Raw genomic sequence first — 20,564 nt, 5'->3', positions numbered from 1 at the left:
TTTATCCAAGGTTTACCGTGTCACCAGAGATTGAGTTTAGTACTTGAATCCACATTTATGATGTTTGCATTTCGAGGAACATCAGGTCAATTCTGTACAAATCATTGCTATATAATGTGTTTTGGGGGGTTACTTAGTATGGGTCCACCAATTAATTTCATCATAATGAAAAATGGCAAAACAAGAAATCCCCATGACTCAGTTTGGTTTTAAATGATCTAATTATAATTCATTTCACACTCAAACCTTATGATACGGTTCTTGGTTTGTAAATCCATTGAATTTATTTTTCTTAGTAAGCACAAATAATGTACTGGAAAAAATATGGGGAACTTTGCATGTTCTGTTAGAAAGGGAAACAAGAAGTAAATCAGTTACTGTCACAAAATGAGTGTTAAGTTTTTGGGTTATTGTTCCTTTTTGAATTGTTTTATTCTATAAGCATGTAAAATAGGAACAAAAGTCTTCAGTGTCTGTCCCTCCTGCCAGCCCCAGTTCTACTTCTGGCTGGTTAAGTAGCTGGACTTTGGAGCCAGATCGACCAGGGTTGAGTCCAGCTCTATCACTTCCCAGCCACACGGCTCTGGGCAAGTTGCCAATCTAAGCTTCTCATCTTAAAAATGAGGGTAAGAATAGGACTCAGCTTCTAAGGTTATTGTGAGGATTCGGTGAGATCATGCAAGTAATCTTCTTGAATAGTGGCTGGCGCTTAGTATATACCTAGCAAATATTAACTAGTGTTAGTATTTATTTTAATATTATTAGTTATATTTGATAGTATTGGATTTTGGTGAAGGCGTTGTTTATGTATATACTATGAGAAAGGAAAATATCTGCTTCCTTCGATGTCCTATTTCCCAGTGATGTTGAAACTTAAGATCAGAAAAAACTCTAGAGTTCTCTGATTTCACCATTGAATAACAGGAGGTAATTAAACGTTCCCTGCAAAAAATTTTCATTCTAGTATTCAATACCAGAAAAAAAAAAAAAAACCCTATTTACTTCCTGGATAGAGATGCAAACAGCAATAAAACACAGCTGCTGTTATCACTCCATTGGCACCATCTCTGCTTGGTACCAAGAGAGATAATGGTCTTGCAGTATAATTTTATTAGAGGATAACAAAATCAATTACATTATCTCAGGGGTAAACACTGAAGGCCTTATCCCATTGCTGGTTAAGATGGGCTGTAACTGTGGCAGCTGCTCACCCAGCATCACAGATTATTTTAGATGAAAGAAAACATGGGCTAATAAATTAAGATTTGACAACATAGGAGTGTAGATGGCCTTACAGTTTGATATTCAAGAATGAAACCAGCAATACAATTGATGGATGAAAAGTCAACACAAAGCAACCATGGACATGAGTGAAGACAGTGATAGACAAACAATCCGGTTCATTTTCCATGATTAACTTGTAAAGTTTTCACAAAACCTTGAAAAAAATCTGCAAACTGTTTGGATCTACTGAAACTCCATGTGATCTTATAAAATATTATGAACCACAAAAATAAAAGGCTAAGAAGAAATATAGGAGGCTGTCGGGATATGTTGTTTCTATTAATTGTAATGACTGTAGAGCTAGTAGGATCCCTTCCAAGGTATAGTTAATTGAAGTAGAGAACATCTTTTATTGTTATGAAATTTAACTTCATAGACAGGATTAATTTATGGATATTCAACCCATTAAATAGAATCAATAATTATGAACTTCTGTAACCAAGTCCATGAGATTTCAGGGCCAGACAATCTGCTTTATAAAAAAAATGAATTCAACACTGACCAAGTTTCGTGATCTCGGGCAAGTTACTTATCTAAGTCTTTCAGAATAATCATAAATACCAAGTAGTATCGTATTAAATAACTGTGCTAAAATTGTACTTATTAGCACATAATGATCAGTTGAGTATAAATGATAAGAGGCTTCCATTCTGCTTTTTTTCTCACTCAAGTTTTTCATAAATTTATGTCTTCTATTTGAAAAAGGATTTTTATTTTACCTTGCTCCAGTGACTCTGTACTGTTTATTCCCGTTTTTTTGCAGTGTATAATTATTCTGGTCTCTGTATATCTTAAATTTAGCATGCATTTTAACCCTGACACTCTGTCCAAAAGGAAAGACATTGTAATAACCCTTGTTTTCCTTTGCTATGCTAGGTAAGTTGGCAGGGTTAACCATAAGACTGTTCAATCGATGGAAAAGGGCTTGCAAATTCATGAGTACCAATGATATGATGTAATTTCTTACTTGTTTTTCCTTGTCTCATTTCCTTTAAGTTTTTCATTACCTTACTTTAAATAAAGCAAAACTTTGCTCATGGTTGGCATTTAATAATTGAGAGGGAAGGAAATAAATATTTTAATTGTGACCAGCGGCAACAAGCTCCTTCGTGGAAGCTGAACAGACAGTTGTTAAATTATGCAGATTAGGAACCATCTGCCTCCTGCTTCTCGTATTCATATGAAGAACTAGTTGGGTTCATTTCTTAGGTTAAAGTAAGTACATTAGAAGGCGAAGCCGAATAATATATATAGCATTTTTTAATCTACAGTTAGGGTTCTAGTGTTAAAGGGACCTTAGAGATGAAATGGCTCAACCTCTTTAGTTTATTACCAAGAGGAGTTAGCAAGGACCTGAGAGGGTAAATGGGTCATCCTGAGGTGTTGAGCTTCAAGCGGAAGTCATTTCCTATTCTTCCCATTTAAGTCTTGCTTGAGAGCACTTGTTTTACCGAAACTTCCATCTGTTCTAGGGACACTTACATATCTACCAAAAATGTATGGGGAGATAATGACTGTGGCTGAGAAGATCAGCTTCTTAAAAACCAGAGAGACCCGGTTTTCAAATCCGCTCTTCACTACTTACTAGCTCTGTGACCTCGTACACAAGTTACCTAATCTCTCTATGCCTCAGTGTTTTTATCTGTAAAGAGGTTGATAAACTCCTGTCATCTTCAGTAGAAATAACAAAAACTTCATAGATTTATTATTGATGATAAACATGATGATGTATATAAAAGACCGTCACCACGCCTGGTGCATACGAAGTGGTCAGTACACATAAACTGTTATTATAATATAAATGAGAAGTGGGGAAGACAGTTGAAGAGAAGTGTTGGAGGCAAGGATAGGCCTGTGTTTTGCTAATAGCGGACCGCTGATGTAGCTGCAAGCTTCTTCGTAGCCAACATGGAGAAAGACACATGATTGATTGATTATGTAGTTCACAGGGGACTTTGTCATACTAATTCTATATATCCAGCCAAGCCAGAACCACATTCCTCCGATTTTCTGAATTTCCAAACAAAATCTCTTTCTACCAGACATGGAGGTATAGGTTACTGAGACTTGATGAATTACGGTAAGGGCTGTCCATGTTTGGCCAAGACTCTCTTAGCATTTCCCACAGAGCCCCCCAGCTTCTTGATCACACTTGCAGGAGAAAACCTGGTCAAGGGTCTTCTACTCAGCACATGCCATTCTCAGGAAAGCCTTGGACCTTGAATGAATTTGCTTATACCCCTCACCCATGTCAGAAACTCCTTAACCGCAGGGACCAGACTTACTCACCTTTACTTATTTCCTCAATGCTTCCCACAGCGAGTGGCGGATACTCAGGACATGTTTGTGACTTGCAGAAATGAATGAACATGTGTGGTTGAGTTGCTGGTGTGAAAACCCTGCTGGTTTAGGACTGGCTGTAACAGAGAGATTATTTCCAGCAATATGAACTTTTTATCCAGCTCTGAGGATGGCGCTCAAGGCTTAAGCCTTAGTATGTTAAAGGAAAAATAAAATCTATATGAATATGAACTCTTCTTCCCTGGGTAGTGATGTGTAACAATTTGTGTTATTAAATGCCAAAATGAGGAAAAAGCAGTTTTCTTCAAAAAGGAGGGAAGTACAATTTGAGCACCTCCAGTATCTTTCAGAATAGGTAAGCTATTCAATTACCTTTCAAGACATGTATATTATTATAAGTCATGTAAAGTCATGGCGTGAACCTCATATTTCAAAAAGATAGTATTTACACTTTTCTTGGGATATCACCAACAGAGGAAATGTGGAAAGATTATGCTATCATGAAAATGTTTTAAATCTGCTTATTGATATTGTAAAATTCCCTAAAATTTCTTTAGAAAATATTTAAAGTTGCTTAATTTTATATGATATTTTTTCCATGTGTTTGTTAGAGTTAAGAATCAATTCCTTTTTTCTGAATAACCATTCCCAAACCAGTCTCCCTGGAGTCTCCTCATTTATCCAAGTTAATGAAATTGGATGAAACCTATGTTGGCATTTATTCAATACAGTGTCTCTCTTTCTTACTTGCTCGTGATTAAGGCTCTCACTCTAATTTAATTTACAGGCTGAGTCCTTTAAATGTTAAACAAGAAAATAAATGAAGAGATGTTTGGGATAACTGGTGCTCACACAGAGCTATTTGACTCGTTTCCATGTGCTGTTGTCTAAGCCTGGATTCATATTGTCGAATAGGGTTTTATTTGACCAAAATAATAAATTCTTGTAACCCCCTTTTCTCCCCAGCGCCTTTGCTCTTACCCTGCCCAAAGCCAACATGTCACTGAAAAATGAGCCCAGGGTAAATACCTCTGCACTGCAGAAAATCGCTGCTGACATGAGTAATTTGATAGAAAATCTGGACACGCGGGAGCTGCACTTTGAGGGAGAAGAGGTGGATTACGATGTATCTCCCAGCGATCCCAAGACCCAGGAAGGTAAAGACTGGTGGTCTGAGCCCGAGGAGAGTTTATCAGGGTCTCCCGGCAGAGCGCAGATTGGAAATAACCGGCAAATGGTTGATCTTCCTTGCTGATGTCCTCCCCTGGGCTGAGGCCATTTCATTAGCTCTTTTCTTGTTGTAGCCGGTTAGGATTCTTAAACAGATGCCCGTGAAAGGCAAGTTGTGCTAATATTGTGTCTCCTTGCAGTATCATTGTATCCTTGCAATAACTTTATTTACTTGTTTATTTTTTAGTGTGTATTCCTTTCTCTGCTGTTTATAAGACTCAAGGATTTAAGGAGCCTAACATACAGACGTATCTCACCGGCTGTCCAATAAAAGCTCAAGTTCTGGAAGTGGAGCGCTTTACGTCTACAACACGGGTCAGAGCATTTATGGACTCACCTCGTATTTGTCAATGTATACCAACCAACACACTATTTCATTTTCCTTCCTCATAGCTACGATAGGTTTTTAGCTTTTTTTTTTTTTATTCACTTGTAAGTCCTCTTCACCTCTCAAGTTTTTGCTTTCCATTTTGTCTTGATGCTCATATGCCTTTTTCCTCATTCTGGAAAATGCTTTATGAAAAAGTCGGTATTTAAGGCAATTTTTATGTTTAATAAATTGCTGAGTGCCTCTCCTAGTCCTTCTCTTTCCTCAATTTTCTGTTTAACATGGAATCCTGGGGCCTAGACGTTTCACCTAGAATGTCACCTATAAGCCAAGGAAAAGTTTAGCTTTCTTAATTCTGGTTTAACAAGAAAATAATGATGCTACCCAGCTCTTGGGGAGAAAAAAAAGCCAGGATGTTGAGTCGGCTGGTGTCCATACCCAGAGACAGTGCTGAGAGAATACTGCTGGCATCTTCTGCCGCTCTCTGATCTGCTCCTGGCACCTGTCCTTTAGGTCTGTTCATGGGGCCTGAGTGCTGGAAGGCATCTTCCATGAAGATGACTTCATCAAGCAAAGTGTCGCTCTTTGGTTTGGAGTGGACTGGGTTGTTAGGGGAGCTGCCTGTGCTCTGGTACTGACTGTATATCACAGTTGTCAGGTCTGATAAGTAGAGGACATGGCTGCAGGCTGGTGGCCTGTGTCCCTTCGGGTTGAGCTCTGGCCATGGCAGACTAAGGCCACCTTCACTCCTGCCTCGGGGGAAGTGTAGAATAGCCTTTCCCCAGAGGCAGGTTCTGCCTGTCTTTCCTCTTTGTCTCTTGCAGGGTGGCATGTGCTGCCGGGGTCCTGATAGCTTTGCTTAGAGGTCTGTCCTGACCTACCTGTGTGTGTGTTCTGACTCCGAACACCCACCTTTATGCGTAGCCTTTCCTTTCCTTTAGGCTCTTTATATGAGTGGAGTCTCTACGTCCCTGATCTACCCGTGAGCACAACACACTCAGAAATGTCTCTGAGATGGCCTTCGTCTTCTTATTTTGCCTGCCAGCTTTTAGACTGAGAGGGGCTACACATGCTCAGTGGGTTAAATGCACAGACTCCAGAGCTGAACTGCATGGTTTAAATCCTGTCTTTGCTCTGTGATCTCCAGCAAGTTACTTAATCTTTCTGTTTCTCAGTTTTCACATGTGAATAATGGTGAATAATGGGTGTAACAGTGCCCACCGAATGGATTTCTTATGAGGATTTAATAATAATAATTATACACAGCATTGTGCAAGGATATTGCAGATTGTATTGTTTTGGTTTTTTACAAATTTCTGAGAGAGAGAGACAACATGAGCAGGGGAGGGTCAGAGAGAGAGGGAGATACAGAATCTGAAGCAGGCTCTCTGAGCTAGCTGTCAGCACAGAGCCCAACACAGGGCTCGAACCCACGAACTGTGAGAACCTGATCCGAAGTCAGTCGCTTAACCAACTGAGCCACCCAGGCGCCCCAGCAGGTTGTATTGTTGGGAAGCAAGAACGTTCCGTCCCTTTCAGAGGGCCTCCTAGCTGGACTAAGACTCAAATTGACATGAGACTGATTAACAGAAGATCAAATTTAACTTCATAAGTACAAGGGATCCACACAGACATGGAAATTCCAAAGACAGGCAAATCCCGGACTTCAAAGGGAGAGCAAATGTTTGATAACGAATGTTTACCGGACCACTTGGAAACAAGGACATGGAGGACTTTGATCAAACAGGCCTTGCTAGTTCCTCCCTGTCTACCATACCTGGCTCGTCATATAATGTAGTTATCTGTGGCCATGGCTCTCCGCCTGGAGCAGGTCCTCTATCTCAGTTCTTTCTGGGCAGTTGAGGGGAGGAAGTAAAAAGCTTTTCCTGGATCTGCTGGGTTTTGATTGTTTAACTCAAAATAATCTTCATGGCAAAGTGGCCCATCTTGGGGTGGCCTGTTCTTAGCCCTTATAGTATTACATACGCATACACTGTATGATATTACGTATTATTATTAATAGTAAGTGTCTCCTAAAGTTATTCACAAAGATAAATAAATATTCAAGACACCAAACCAGGGACTTCTCTGTGCTTGGATTCTTCCGTTAGTCAAGTGAGTATGGTTTAATCCTATTCTAGTCTGAGTCTGTGTGAGAAAGTGTAGGGTCATCTTTTTTTTTTTTTCTTTTTGTATGTTTATTTATTTTGAAAGAGAGAGAGAGAGCACGTGCACACACACGTGCGTGCAGGAGATGAGCAGAGAGAGTCTCAAGCAGGTTCCGCACTTAGTGCAGAGCCCGATGTGGAGCTTGATCTCACACTGTGAGATCCTGACCGGAGCTGAAATTAAGAGTCGGATGCTTACTGACTGAGCCACCCAGGCGCCCTGCTAAGGATGATCTTTATCCTACTTTGTGTTTCGTTTACTAAGAAATAACTAAATTCATGCAGTTTAAATGTGATTCCAGGTGAATAAAAATACACTTTTTCTAATTACTGAATACATTTTATGTGCTAGCTCAAGGCAAGACATTTCTCTTTTCGTTTCTAAGACAGCCCAGTGAGGCAGGTGTTATCCAGGCTCCCTCAGACCTTCCGTTTGCCATCCTGTGGCCCCTCATACCCTTTCCTACCCTGTGCTCTGCCCCTCAGGGCTCTCTGCTTTTGTCCTCTGGTAGGGCCCAGACACTAAAGAGCCCAGATGGGAGATTGGGGTCACCTTGGGCTGACCATGTCCCTTGACCAAAGATACCCCTTTCCCCAAGGCAGCCATCTTTACATGGTTCCCTCCTTTCTATTCCAGTACCTGGTCTTGCCTCTTGTTCCTTCAGGACTAAGGATGCCTTCAGAGTCCCAGGTTACTGCCCTTTCTTTATGGTTTCCTTACCGCTATCACATCTTTATAATCAGTCCCTTTATTAAAACCCTTCAAATTATTCCAGTTCCAAAGAATTCCAATAATTCAGCTGGGATGTTGTCTGACAGAAGTGACACTGGGTTGGAGCTTCACAGCTGGTTGGCTGCACCAAAGGGCTTCAGACCTTTAAAATCTTCAAGAAGGATGTGACAGCCTGTTTTCATTGTATCATACCGCCTCACAATTGCTACGACGTTTGGTGTGCAAAGTCTTGGATTTATATGTGAGGGATGAAATTTGGCATTTGCAAAATTTTCTAAGTATTCTGTTTTTGTAGACTGGCAAATAGAATCCTAGGAAGTATAGTAGCTTGCCTAAATTGTATAATTTTTCTCATTTATTTGGCTCATCTTAAATTGAGCATTTTCACTTGAATGCAAAGATTCTAGCCACTCAGAGTTTTCCTGCATTCTTCTCTGTGAAACATGTTGGAGGATGATGGATGTAATGTTGGCCAAAGTAAAAGGTAGCCATATAAGATTGACCCACAGAACCGTTTTTTTCAACTTCTAGTTATAGTTACTGTCATGAAGCCTAACTAGAGGCAAAGAAAATGCTAGATTTGAATATTTACCAGTTATATGGTTGGATTCCAGACTTAAGAGCACAGGTTGCATTGATACTCGTGCTCATATTTTATATTCTAAAAGCATGGCCACTCTGTGTAGATGCAAAAGTTGGCAAAATAGGACTCCAGCCCAGGAATCATGCATGTGGTTGCAGACACCAGAGCCTGGATAAATAAACTAGCAGAAGAGACGGTTCCCTTCTCTACCCCCCACCATCTTTGGTGCCTAAATCTTCCAGGAAGGGCCAGTGTCCTTCGGGTAGTCAGAGTGCCCACTGCCCCTACACACCATCCTCCTGCCCATGGAGCTTCCTTCAAGATCTCCTCTGCTTTATAAACATCCCTCAGTCTCCTGACACTTTGTACTGTATCAAAACTATCCCCCAGGCCTGTTAGTTCTTCTGATTGGAAATAATTACCAAGATATATTTGCATTTTAATGAGAAATATTTTTAAATTTTTAAATGGGGATTCATTTTAGTTAAGTAATTGGGAAAATATTTTGTGCATAGGAAAGTCTTTGACTTTCTAGTCATCCTGTACCTTGCTGGTCACTGGTGGTGCTGGGCAGGGAGATGTTGTAGACAAGGATGGACCTTGGAATATGTTTCAGAAGGAGAAGGCATTAATGTCATCCGTGCAGGATGAGAAGTGGGCTAAGATCATGCTCCTGGAATCCATTTCCTCCAGCTTCCCACTCCCTCCAGTGTTCTGTTCACCGTTGGTACTTTTGGATGAGCAAAACTACCCCTGATGACTAATTAGGGTCTTCACTCATTGTCTCCTTTACCTGATTTCTTGTTTCAGGGCTGTGTGTGTGTGTGTGTGTGTGTGTGTGTGTGTGTATTTGGAGCAATACGGTTTGTGGAAGTTTGTCTTCGGTGTGATTCAGAATTTGTCCTATGTGTATTATGTACATAATATATATATAATATTTAAGGAAATTTTATTTCTATAATCAGTTGTTTTAGAAAACATTTTGTCTAAGTTAGCTATTGTTCACTGAAGGATTTTAGACTTTCTTGTTATCTAAAATATCAATCATTTTTATTGATCACTCTAGGTACCAAGTATCAATCTTTACACTATTGAATTAACACATGGGGAATTTAAATGGCAAGTTAAGAGGAAATTCAAACACTTTCAAGAATTTCACAGAGAGCTGCTCAAATACAAAGCTTTTATCCGAATCCCGATTCCCACCAGAAGGTAACTTTCAAAATTAATTGCAAAGTTATCCCAGTAAACAAGCTGGATGGAAAGAGTATTTTATCGATATTATGGGTTAACTTGTCCATTGTTGGAGGATATTTTCTATTAAATAGGCTTTTCTAAAAATAACATTTAAATGAGAGTAATATTCAAAGAATAATCTAATAAATGTTTCCATTCTGTGTGTGTGTGTGTTTAGGCACACATTTAGAAGACAGAACGTCAAAGAAGAGCCTCGAGAGATGCCAAGTTTGCCTCGTTCATCTGAAAACATGATCAGAGAAGAACAATTCTTCAGTAGAAGGGTAAGCCCTTTCAGTATTCTGCTGATCAGAATATAATTTTCCAATGCTGTAGGAACGTGGCAGCTCCTGGGAGGTGAGGGGGACCTGGCTGCAATTTTTCCCTCTCCCTGATTCCTCACCCAGGCTAGTTGAGCATCTTTGGAACTTGTTAGGCAGCCATTCTTTCCCAGGTCAGAATGGCAGTGCTCAGAATGGGTGCATTTCCCAGAAGAGGAAGAGTGTTCTAAGAAGAAGCATCTTTGGACTGGTTGTGAGTCCAGCTTGAGCTTACCATTGAGGGTTTTGACATCTATTCTCTTAAAAGCATTTATTTCTATCTGTTTGCTCCAGACTTCATAGTAGATTGTTCCAAATATATGTGAAGTCTTACTTCCAAAACATAAGTGGGGCCCTTGGGGTCAGAGAAGAGTAGGACAGAAGCCCCAGGAGCGGGTGCTCTGCCTCAGAGATAACGATGCCACACAGGGTAGAAGATGAATTGTTTTTTAGTAGGAAATTAACAAGGAAATGTCAGTTCTGTTTTGTAAGCTGAAATTTTTAGGTCCTGAAAGGGATATTTGACTTCTCCTTTGTATAGCAGTCATCTTGGTTAAAATATTTTTCGGGATCTAGAATAAATATTTTCCATGATACCTGGACATATAGAACTCTACAGTTTGGGGTTACTGTGTGCGTTTACATGAAAATGCAGCTGAAAATGAGAAGCGGTGGCTCTAACAGTTAGTGCTTCCACACACCATTAGTCGATGTGATTGACATTACTTGCCCACGCTTGACCATATTTGAAATCAGAGTACAATGTACTAGAAAGTCTCTCTCTCTTTTTTAAATTCCCCCCCTTCCCCCCCTGAAAAGCTGTTAAAAGAAGATTGCAATATATCTACCAGTAAATTTGGTGTTGAAATTAAAGAAATTGAGGTTTTTGATAAAATCAACAAATGCCTTAAAACCGTCTACTGTGGGCAAGTCCTATTGCTAGTAACTATGGAAGATTAAGAGACTATACAGCTTGGGCCTCTTCAGTAGTTTATAAAAGACCTAAGCACGTGAAAAGTTAAATAGCAAGAAGGAATTTAAATAATGCTTCAGAGGAACTATGGAAATAACTCCTTAGTGCTCTTCAAGATGCCTTGTCCAGTGATAATATGAATAATTGAATACATTGCAGAAGTTAAGATTGGATACTGATCACACCACTGTCACTGTTTAAATTTTTCTCTAAGTATGAGGACGTTATCTCTTATCTCCTATATTTGTGTTACAGAAACAACTGGAAGATTATTTGACAAAGCTACTAAAAATGCCCATGTATAGAAACTACCATGCAACAGTAAGTACTGTTCAGTGACTTGAATTTTGAAGTACTTCATAAAAGCATAAATTGTCAGCTAAATTTAGGGTCATTTAATTAACACAAGTGCTTGTATCCACTTGTGCATTAATTATTCCTTGAGTTAAAATTAATGAAATGAATGCAAAGTTGATTTGACAGCAATAATCTAGTTTATGGTGATGCTGTTTTAAAAATATCAAATATAAATCGATGTGTCTAGAACAGTAGATTTAAATGAACTTATAACACTGCTTCAGGCTAGATTATCTAGAAATCAACATCCCTTTCTTCTCGGACTTCAGAATAATGCCCCAAAGCATTTCTAACCCTGAAGAAAAGAACAACACTGAGTGTAAGGGATGAAAACAGCTGAGCAGAGTTGAATACCCAAGATTAGACAGAGCGTCCTGCTTGGTTGGCCATCTGATTGGCCTGCAATGCTTCTAAAAGAGCATTTCTTTGATGTGAAAGTGAGAAACATGGGAAAAGCTAGGGAGAGAAAAAACTCCCAAGAAATAAGAGAAAAGAGATGGTGGGGCTTAGAAGCAGCCGGGAAGCACACAGCTGGCAGGCAGAAGGGAATGGGCTTTCATAGATGTTCTCAGAAAACAAGAAGCTCACCCTTTTAATGGCTTTGAAGGTGGGGTGTTTTTAAAGGGTTAGCCTTCAATTATTCAAAGGTCCAGGTAACTGAGAAGGTATTGGATTATTGTGCTTTTGTGTCTGTGTGTGTATACACAGTACAGCTGTGGGGTTGAACGTACATATGTGGTGTATGTGTAGAACTTAAAAATAGACACAGATGTGGCCTACGAGATGTGACCTCTAGTTTAGAAAATGGTGTCACATAAACAGGGAAGCCATCTGTGTATTCAGGAGAGCAAACGAGGGCACCTTGACTCTTTGGGGGTTTCTGGTGACTTGCTGCACTCTTGCTGCCTGCCAGAGTATTAGCTGGAGGCCGGGACGTGCACCTGGCTGGTCCCCTTTACACACAAGTGATCCAGGGCTGAGCCACAGTCCACCTTCTGTGGCAGCTTGCACTGTTATGTTTGATGGGCTCGGAGGAAGGAGCGTCTCTGGTTTCACAACCCTGGAGGAGTGTTTTCCCAGGGAGACCAGCAACATGGGTCCAACCAGAGGGAGAATCTCAAGAGAAGGATGGTTGGAGGGACTTCTTCCCTTCTTGGACTCAGGAATGTACATGTTTGAAAGAGGATAGTGAGAAGGATATTACTGCTATTATTTACAGTTAGTTAGCTGCTGTTGTTACTGCTAAAAATGCTGCTTCCTCTTGTGTTCTCTGATACCACATATGCTGTTTTCTTTAACAGAGATTTATTTAAATGTGTACTAGTACCAGCATGCAAAACTTTCTATTGTTTTCCTCTTCTGCCGGCCTGTGACTTCACTTGTACTATTTCTTTGGGCTTTGAAACTGTGATGGCTGAGCTTAGTCTTTCCCTTCTATGTATAGTACTACATGTTGGATTCTAATGCCGATTAAAGAATTGTAACTTTTTTTAATGTTCATTTTAATTTATTTTCCAATCCTAAAAATTTTTCCAAAGTTGAACCATATTGTATCCAGAAATTCTAGAATGTCTTCTAAACATTTCCTCTGAGAGGGAAAACCTGGTGACAACTGACCTAATAAATGTCACGCCACATTTTTGATGGCTACTTATTTACCCCAAGAACAGTATTCTCCAAAATGATTCAAACTTTTTTAAGATATAATTTGATCTGTCTTAATTTTCTAACTTTATTTAACTTTCATGTAATACACTCTGGCCTAGACACTAGATTTATGGGCTTTTGATTCATATTTGTGAAATTAAATTGGCTTCTTTGTATCTTCTTTGATAATTGTGAGAACTATTAAAACTCTTGTCTATTAAATCATATTAAAAGTTATTTTTATACAATTATATATAATTAATTTATTTTTATAAGTGTAAAGCAAACCTGTTAGAAATTAATTTGGGTTTTTAGGCCAGAGGTCATGGATTATAGGTTAAGGGATCAGATAAGATCATGTCTCAAATTTCAATAAAATTTCAGTGAAATTAGACATGGACAGATTTTCATATTTTCATATGGTCATTGATTAAGTTGGTAGTTAGATAAGTAACTTTTTCTCCAGGAGAATGACTTAAAAATTTTTTTAATGTTTATTTATTTTTTAGAGACAGAGACAGAATATGAGAGGGGGAAGGGCAGAGAGAGAGGGAGACACAGAATTCAAAGCAGGCTCCAGGCTCTGAGCTGTTAGCACAGAACCCGATGTGGGTCTTGGACTCATGAACTGTGAGATCATGACCTGAGCCAAAGTCAGATGTTTAACCAACTAAGCCACCCAGGTGCCCCAGAGAATGACTTTCTAAAATTCTTTTTATCCTCTTTGAGGTTCTGAAAAACAGAATATCTTAGTGTTTTAGTGGATTTAACATGAGATAGTTCCCTCAGAGATTTTTGGTAATTCATTCTGTTTTCTTTACTCGTTTGTAAAATAAGGATAAGTGTATTTGGACTCTCTTCAAGGCATAAATATGTTTTTAAAAAAAGAGGGAAAGACATGTTTACTCAATTAACATACAAATTCTCAAACAGAATTCCTTTTGTGTTCTAAATTTTATTAGTGCTAGCTCTAGCACTGAACCTACTAGCTGGACATTTTAATTAGTAACTGGAAAATGCTTAGCTTGTATTGAATTTAAAGTAAGAGTCATTAGGAACAGTAAATGCACTATTTTCCTAGCTGAAGATTAAAATCTAGAAGTGGGGACGCCTGGGTGGCTCAGTCAGTTAGGCATCCGACTTCAGCTCAGGTCATGATCTCATGGTTCGTGGGTTCGAGCCCTGCGTCTGGCTCTGCTGACAGCTAGCTCAGAGCCTGGAGCCTGTTTCGGATTCTGTGTTTCCCTCTCTCTCTGACCCTCCCCTGTTCAAGCTGTCTCTCTCTCAGAAATAAATAGAAACGTTAAAAAAAAATCTAGAAATGGAACGAGATGAATAATTTCCAAGAGAATGGTCCTAGGTTGATAGAATGATACTTGTAACTTCCGGTAAATCATTTGACTGTTGTAACTCAGATTCCTTACCTCTGAGAGTCTAATTTCAAGCTAATTCTCTGTTGGAAAGAAGGAATCTGAAGATAAACATCCTGTAGATTAATAATACTGAGTTCACCCCTCCCTTGTTTTGTAAGATGAGTGAATTTAGTTTGAGGGAAAAAATGGGTAGAGATGAATAAAGATGCACACGGTGTTTCCATGCCAACAAAGAAGCTGTTCTCTTAAACAGCTGAGTCAGCAAATTAAAGGAAGTGTCGTCTTTCTCATGATTGAATCTTAAGAGTTGAGAGAGTCCAGCCTCTCAGTTTCCTCCACGGGTGAGACATCTTCTCTTTCCTCTGGTGCGTTGTTAACCATCTGACCTGGAAGGCAGTGTTTCCTGGAGTAGTTGAGCCTACCTCCTAGCCTCACCATAAAGGCCCTGGTCATCCCAGGGCTTTTGACTCTCTTCTGAGAATTTCCTACTTAGGCACTTGCTGGAAGTTTTGCTACCTCAGGCATAAAGGGGGCCTCTGAATACCTCCCTTCTCTTCAGTACAAAGATGAGGTAGAGCTGCAGGATATACATGATTGCCAGGTAATTTCCAGGGTTTGTTGTTACCCGGGGGTCAAATGCTTGTCCCTTGTTATTGGAAGCTTTCCTTCCCTGTTTCCCTAGTGTTTAATTGTACTTTTCACAAGTTCCTTAAAAAAATATATTGACTAATGCATTATTCAAAAGATCAATAAGCCCTGTGGAATATTGTCCAGCTAAACTGATCATTAATTCATGTTCTTGAGAATCACCTGTGCAAATAGGGAATGGAATTATTTTCACTAAAGATGCACTGAGAAGTTTGGACAACACAGTCTTTGTTAAATTTCAAAATGTGTTATTGGTGTTTGCTCTATTTTTATGTTTATTTTTGAGAGAGAGAGAGAGAGCAGGGGAGGGGCAGAGAGAGAGGGAGGCACAGAATGTAAGTAGGCTCCAGGCTCCGAGCTACCAGTAAAGAGCCCCATGCAAGTCTTGAACTCACACACCACAAGATCATGACCTGAGCCAAAGTCTCGGACGCGTAACCGACTGAACCACCCAGGCACCTATTAGGGTTTGCTTCTAAATTGACAGTGACACATTGAGTTTTAATCTGATAAATCTATATTAAAACATATATTGCCAGCGATTTTCTTTTTTGTCTATAATAGGGCTAGTTGTTTCTTGAAATCTTCCCTAGTGATGAAGATAATTTTAAATTTTACATTGGTGCACAACTTCAAATTTTCTACATTACTAATATATATATTTTTAATTTACACTTAGCAGTTTTATTATGATATTCTAAAGTTATAATTTTGTAACTCTTTCAAAGAATACTTCTGGTTTCAACTCTATGATAAGAGCTATATGAATAAGAACCTATCCAAGTATTAGATAGTTTCCTTGATTTTTGCTTTTCATTTTCTATTTTTCCATTTACCTGTAGCTTTGCATAAATTAGTTACACCGCTGTCATAGTTCCTTCCAATATAAACCAGGATTGACATTTTCTCTCTATTGCCTAGAGATAAAATCAGAAGTTGTGGTTTAGGGTTTTAAAACAGTTTGGATTCTATGCTCAAAGTCTTCTAATAACTTATTCATCATTACATTTTCCTATTAGAAGCCTTGCCACAAATCAGATAAAAAATATACTGAATCACCATGTTTTATATAAGAAATGAAACATATAGACTTTATATAAAGTCTTTATAAAAAATTTAATGTGAGGATATGTTTGATCTGGGGTTTCTAAGTCTTTCTGAATTTTAAATACTTCCTCAAATAACCCTAAGAAAGAAATGGAAGCATTTAATTGGATAAGGATGGACAGCAGTGAAAGATTGGTATTTTTTTCTTCTAAGGTTACTAATAGATTATTTTTCATCATATATACAAAACTTTAAAGGAAAACTGTTATATTTTGTTTTATTAATCCCATTGACAAGCATAGATCAAATGCCATTTCCTCTGAGGTGTCACATCAGTGAGGGAGTGGTCACCTTCCCACCATAACTACTTTGACATGTAATTGTTGTGATTCTTCCCACAGAACTATGTTGATGTGGAGTGTTTTTTCCATGTCTGGTCTCCCCTCTGCTTCCTGACACCAGGAGCATATCTTTTTTTGAGTTGGAATTTTCTGTTCATGCTGTTACTGACATGGTCTACAACCATTGGTAGATCTGGGTTTACTATGACTGCTTTTAAAGAGAATACTGTAATTTGGAGTAAAATAATGTGTAATTCTAGTTGTTTCAAGGAATACGTAAGTTAAAACTCCTATATACGCTGAGAATCACATAACGTTCTTGGTTTTCTCCTCTGCACCTTCATGGTTTCATCTAACACTCATGGGGAATGACTTACAGCTTTTGCAGCTTTGTTTTGAGGAAACTGACTGGTCTGACCTAATTCTGAGTCTAACCCTTGCTAATTATATGATATTGGACAGTTTATTTAGCTTCTTTTTTTAAAGTTTATTTCTTTTGAGAGAGAAAGAGAGAGCACAAGTAAAGGAGGGGCAGAGAGAGAGGGGGACAAAAGATACAAAATGGTCTCTGTGCTGGCAGCAGAGAGCCTGACATGGGGCTCAAACTCACAAACTGAGAACATGACCTGAGCCGAAGCCAGACATTCAACCAACTGAGCCACGCAGGTACCCCTGGGCAATTTATTTACCTTCTTTCTCTACACCAGAGTTTAAAAAAAATTTTTTTTTTAATGTTTGTTTATTTTTGAGAGAGACAGAGACAGAGTGTGAGCAGCGGAGAGGCAGAGAGAGGGAGACACAGAATACAAAGCAGGCTCCATGCTCTGAGCTGTCAGCACAGAGCCTGGTGCGGGGCTCGAACTGACAAACCATGAGATCATGACTTAAGCTGAAGTTGGCCACTTAACCAACTGAGCCACCCAGGCACCCCTCTACACTAGGGGGTTTTCTAGTGGTCCACAGACCAAATCAAGCTCACTACCTGTTTTTGTATGGTCCATGAGCTAAGAATAGTTTTTACATTTTAAATGTTTGAAAAAAATTTTTCAAAGTGTAATATTTTGTGACATAAAATTATATTAAATTTTGTGTTTTAGTATGCCTAAATTAAATTTTAATGGAATGCAGTCATGCTTTTTCATTTATGTATTGTCTATGGCTGCTTTCATACTACAATAGTCAGTATGCGATTCACAAAGCCTAAAATTTTTTGTCTGACTCTTTGCAGAGAAAATTTGCCTATTCCTGTTCTAATCCTCAGGTCCTCTTCTGTAAAATGGGAAAAATAGCCCCTATTTCAGAGAGATTTGAGGCAATGTGTGAAAACTGTTTAGTACAGGGCCAACAGATAGATATTAAGCACTCAGTAAATGTTAACTATTGGTGTCATTATTGTAATATTTATAGTTTTATCTTCTCATAATTTATATAGTAAAGATGGTCCTAAAATTCTCTTCCTTTTCTACTCACTGAAAATAGAATTATTTTTATATTATTGTTACATAAAATTCTTTTATTTCATTCGTATTAAAATATTCTGGTATTCCTGATGTCCAAAGACCTCCCCAAAGTCACCTCAATCTACTCTGCCATTTAATTTTACATTACTGTCTTCCTCTTACTCGCTGTAGCCCAAATGTACATCCAAAGAGCTCTTTACACCTTCCCTGGTCTGTTTCCCACACACCGCTGTTATTTCTGTGCACACTCTGCAACACAATCCCCCTTCCCCAGTGATGAAAACACAGAAGACTTTTGGGAGTAAATTCTCTCTTCTCAGTTTTCTTGAACATACTGTATTTGCATCTGAGAGCACACGTCACTTTCCTGGTTGTGTTTTAATTATGTACACACTTCTAATCCGTTCTCTTTCAGAGATGAAAATGGGGCAATGCCATTGTTTTGATCTGTGTAGTCCCCCAGACGTGTTTACACATAGCAGTACCTAATGCATGTGTTTTTAAAATGTGTAAGTTTATCATCTTCTTTCTGATCTTCTGAAGTATGAATTTCTGGCCTCTTTTCAGACAGAATTCCTTGACATAAGCCAGCTGTCTTTCATCCATGATTTGGGACCAAAGGGCATGTAAGTTCCAGTGTTGCATCTTGAAGAGAAGTGTAAAAGTTGATAAGCATTACCATTTGATTTCCCAGCATGCCATGGTGACAGAGCCTACCTGGCTTTACTGCTCACTTCTTAACAGAGTCAGAGCCACTTAGGGACTCTATACACAATGGTACCTTGCTATATTGAACAAGGGTATCAACTGCTCCACCCACTTTTTTCTTACAGCCTCTATGTCCTCTGGCCCAACAGTAGGAGTGTTTAATACAGGTACCAAATATGAAATATGGGAGAAAGCATTAGAAATATACTGTATTGTATTTTGGAAAGAGCTTAAAAGTTCTCATCACAGGAAAAAAATTTATGCCTGCATGTGGCGATGGATGTTAACTAGACTTACCATGATGATCATTTTGTAATATATACACATGTTGAATTAATGTGTTGTATATCTGAAACTAGTATAATGTTGTATGTCAATTGAAAAAAAAAGTCAAATATGCCAGATCCCTTCTTTTAACAACTTATGTAAGTTAGCTGTTTATCACTTGTTTTCATGATTAAAAATAATACTGTGTAAAATTTATGTTAGGTAATATGATTGGGATTTACTTGTTATTTTCCTTCATAATGTGAGAGCTTGATGTTATAAAGAGCTTAGCATCTTGAGTTAACAGCATTGTTAGTAATTGGGTTTTTTTTCTTTTGTTAAGCCATAAGTATTTTTTTAATGTTTATTTATTTTTGAGGGGAGAAAAGGGAATCATGAGTGGGGGAGGGGCAGAAAGAGAGGGAGAGAGAGAATCCTAAGCAGGCTCTGAGCTGTCACTGTGGGGACCAATGCAGAGCTTGATCTCATGAGCCATGAGATCATGACCTGAGCCAAAATCAAGAGTCAGATTCTTAACCTCTCAGCCACCCAGGGGCCCTAAGCCGTTATTATTATTATTTCTTGTCCTGTCTTTCAAAATCAAGATATTTCTCTTTCCAAAGCTCTCATCGCTGTGCTCTATTCCTTTGGTATGGTTTGGTGCTAGAAATATAGGTGAAAGGATGGAGAAGTCCCTGGGAACATGTGGGCGAGCACCTGCAATGGTCCCAATGTGAGCTGAACCATTCCTGTGTAGGCATTTGGCGGTGTTTGGGGTCCTTTTTAGTTGACACAATGACTGAAGGGTACACTCAGCATTTGGAGCCAGAAGCAAGGATGATTAAGGTCCTGAGTGAGTGTGAGAGAATGTTGCTGCCCCCAATCAGACAAGGTGCTTTTAGAGATTGCTAGAGTATCCAGCCTAGTGAGTGTGACATTGAGCAATTTGAGAGTGAAGGTGGGGAGGAAAGTCAGTGAAAATGAAACAGTTTACTTAGCCCCAAGTTGCGAGGCTGTATCGGTTAAGTGTGAGTTGGAAATTTGAAGATGCTGGGCTAACTTGATTTCTTTTTCAGAGAAGGTATGATAATGAAAAGATCTGGGGGACACAGAATACCAGGCTTGAATTGCTGTGGTCAGGGAAGAGCCTGCTACCGCTGGTCAAAAAGGTAGGACTTAGCACTTTTGTGTGTTTGTTTTAATAAACTGGATATTTGGGAAGGTTTCACATACCAGTGTTCAGTTATGAATCAATTATATATCCTTTGAAAATCACAGCAGAGCAAATTTTAAATTATTTTAAGTTCCAGTCTTTAGCATCCATTTAAACATTCAAACTCAAACCTGGACTTGTCGGTGGAGTGTGCAAACTTTATTATATATGTAAAAACCCAGTGGACCACAGAACTCCAACATTGGTCAGCCAAAGAACATACTCAACTGGCCAATAAGCACAAGTAGATATCTCAACATCACTAATTCTTTAGGGGAATGTAAATCAAAACCACAGTGAGGTCCAACTTCACACCTAGTAAGATGGCTCTCATGAAAAAGATACCC

At 38.9% G+C, this 20,564-nt stretch overlaps 1 protein-coding gene across 3 annotated transcripts in view; it reads left to right on the top strand.

Moving 5' to 3' along the window:
* PLD1 (phospholipase D1) overlaps positions 1-20,564 on the top strand; it is a 208,221-nt gene that overhangs the window by 74,018 nt on the left and 113,639 nt on the right. For all 3 annotated transcript variants that reach the window (XM_077763675.1, XM_077763676.1, XM_077763674.1), the window contains exons 2-8: positions 4,552-4,742; positions 5,003-5,130; positions 9,694-9,839; positions 10,042-10,147; positions 11,412-11,477; positions 18,597-18,655; positions 20,081-20,173. In XM_077763675.1, the coding sequence (XP_077619801.1) occupies positions 4,583-4,742; positions 5,003-5,130; positions 9,694-9,839; positions 10,042-10,147; positions 11,412-11,477; positions 18,597-18,655; positions 20,081-20,173 (758 nt within the window). In that variant the 5' untranslated portion in view covers positions 4,552-4,582. The remainder of the gene's footprint in view (positions 1-4,551; positions 4,743-5,002; positions 5,131-9,693; positions 9,840-10,041; positions 10,148-11,411; positions 11,478-18,596; positions 18,656-20,080; positions 20,174-20,564) is intronic.

Source organism: Crocuta crocuta, unplaced genomic scaffold (assembly GCF_008692635.1).
Source record: "Crocuta crocuta isolate KB4526 unplaced genomic scaffold, BGI_CrCroc_1.0 scaffold433, whole genome shotgun sequence".
NCBI lineage: Eukaryota > Metazoa > Chordata > Mammalia > Carnivora > Hyaenidae > Crocuta > Crocuta crocuta.
This window is presented reverse-complemented; position numbering and strand designations above follow the sequence as displayed.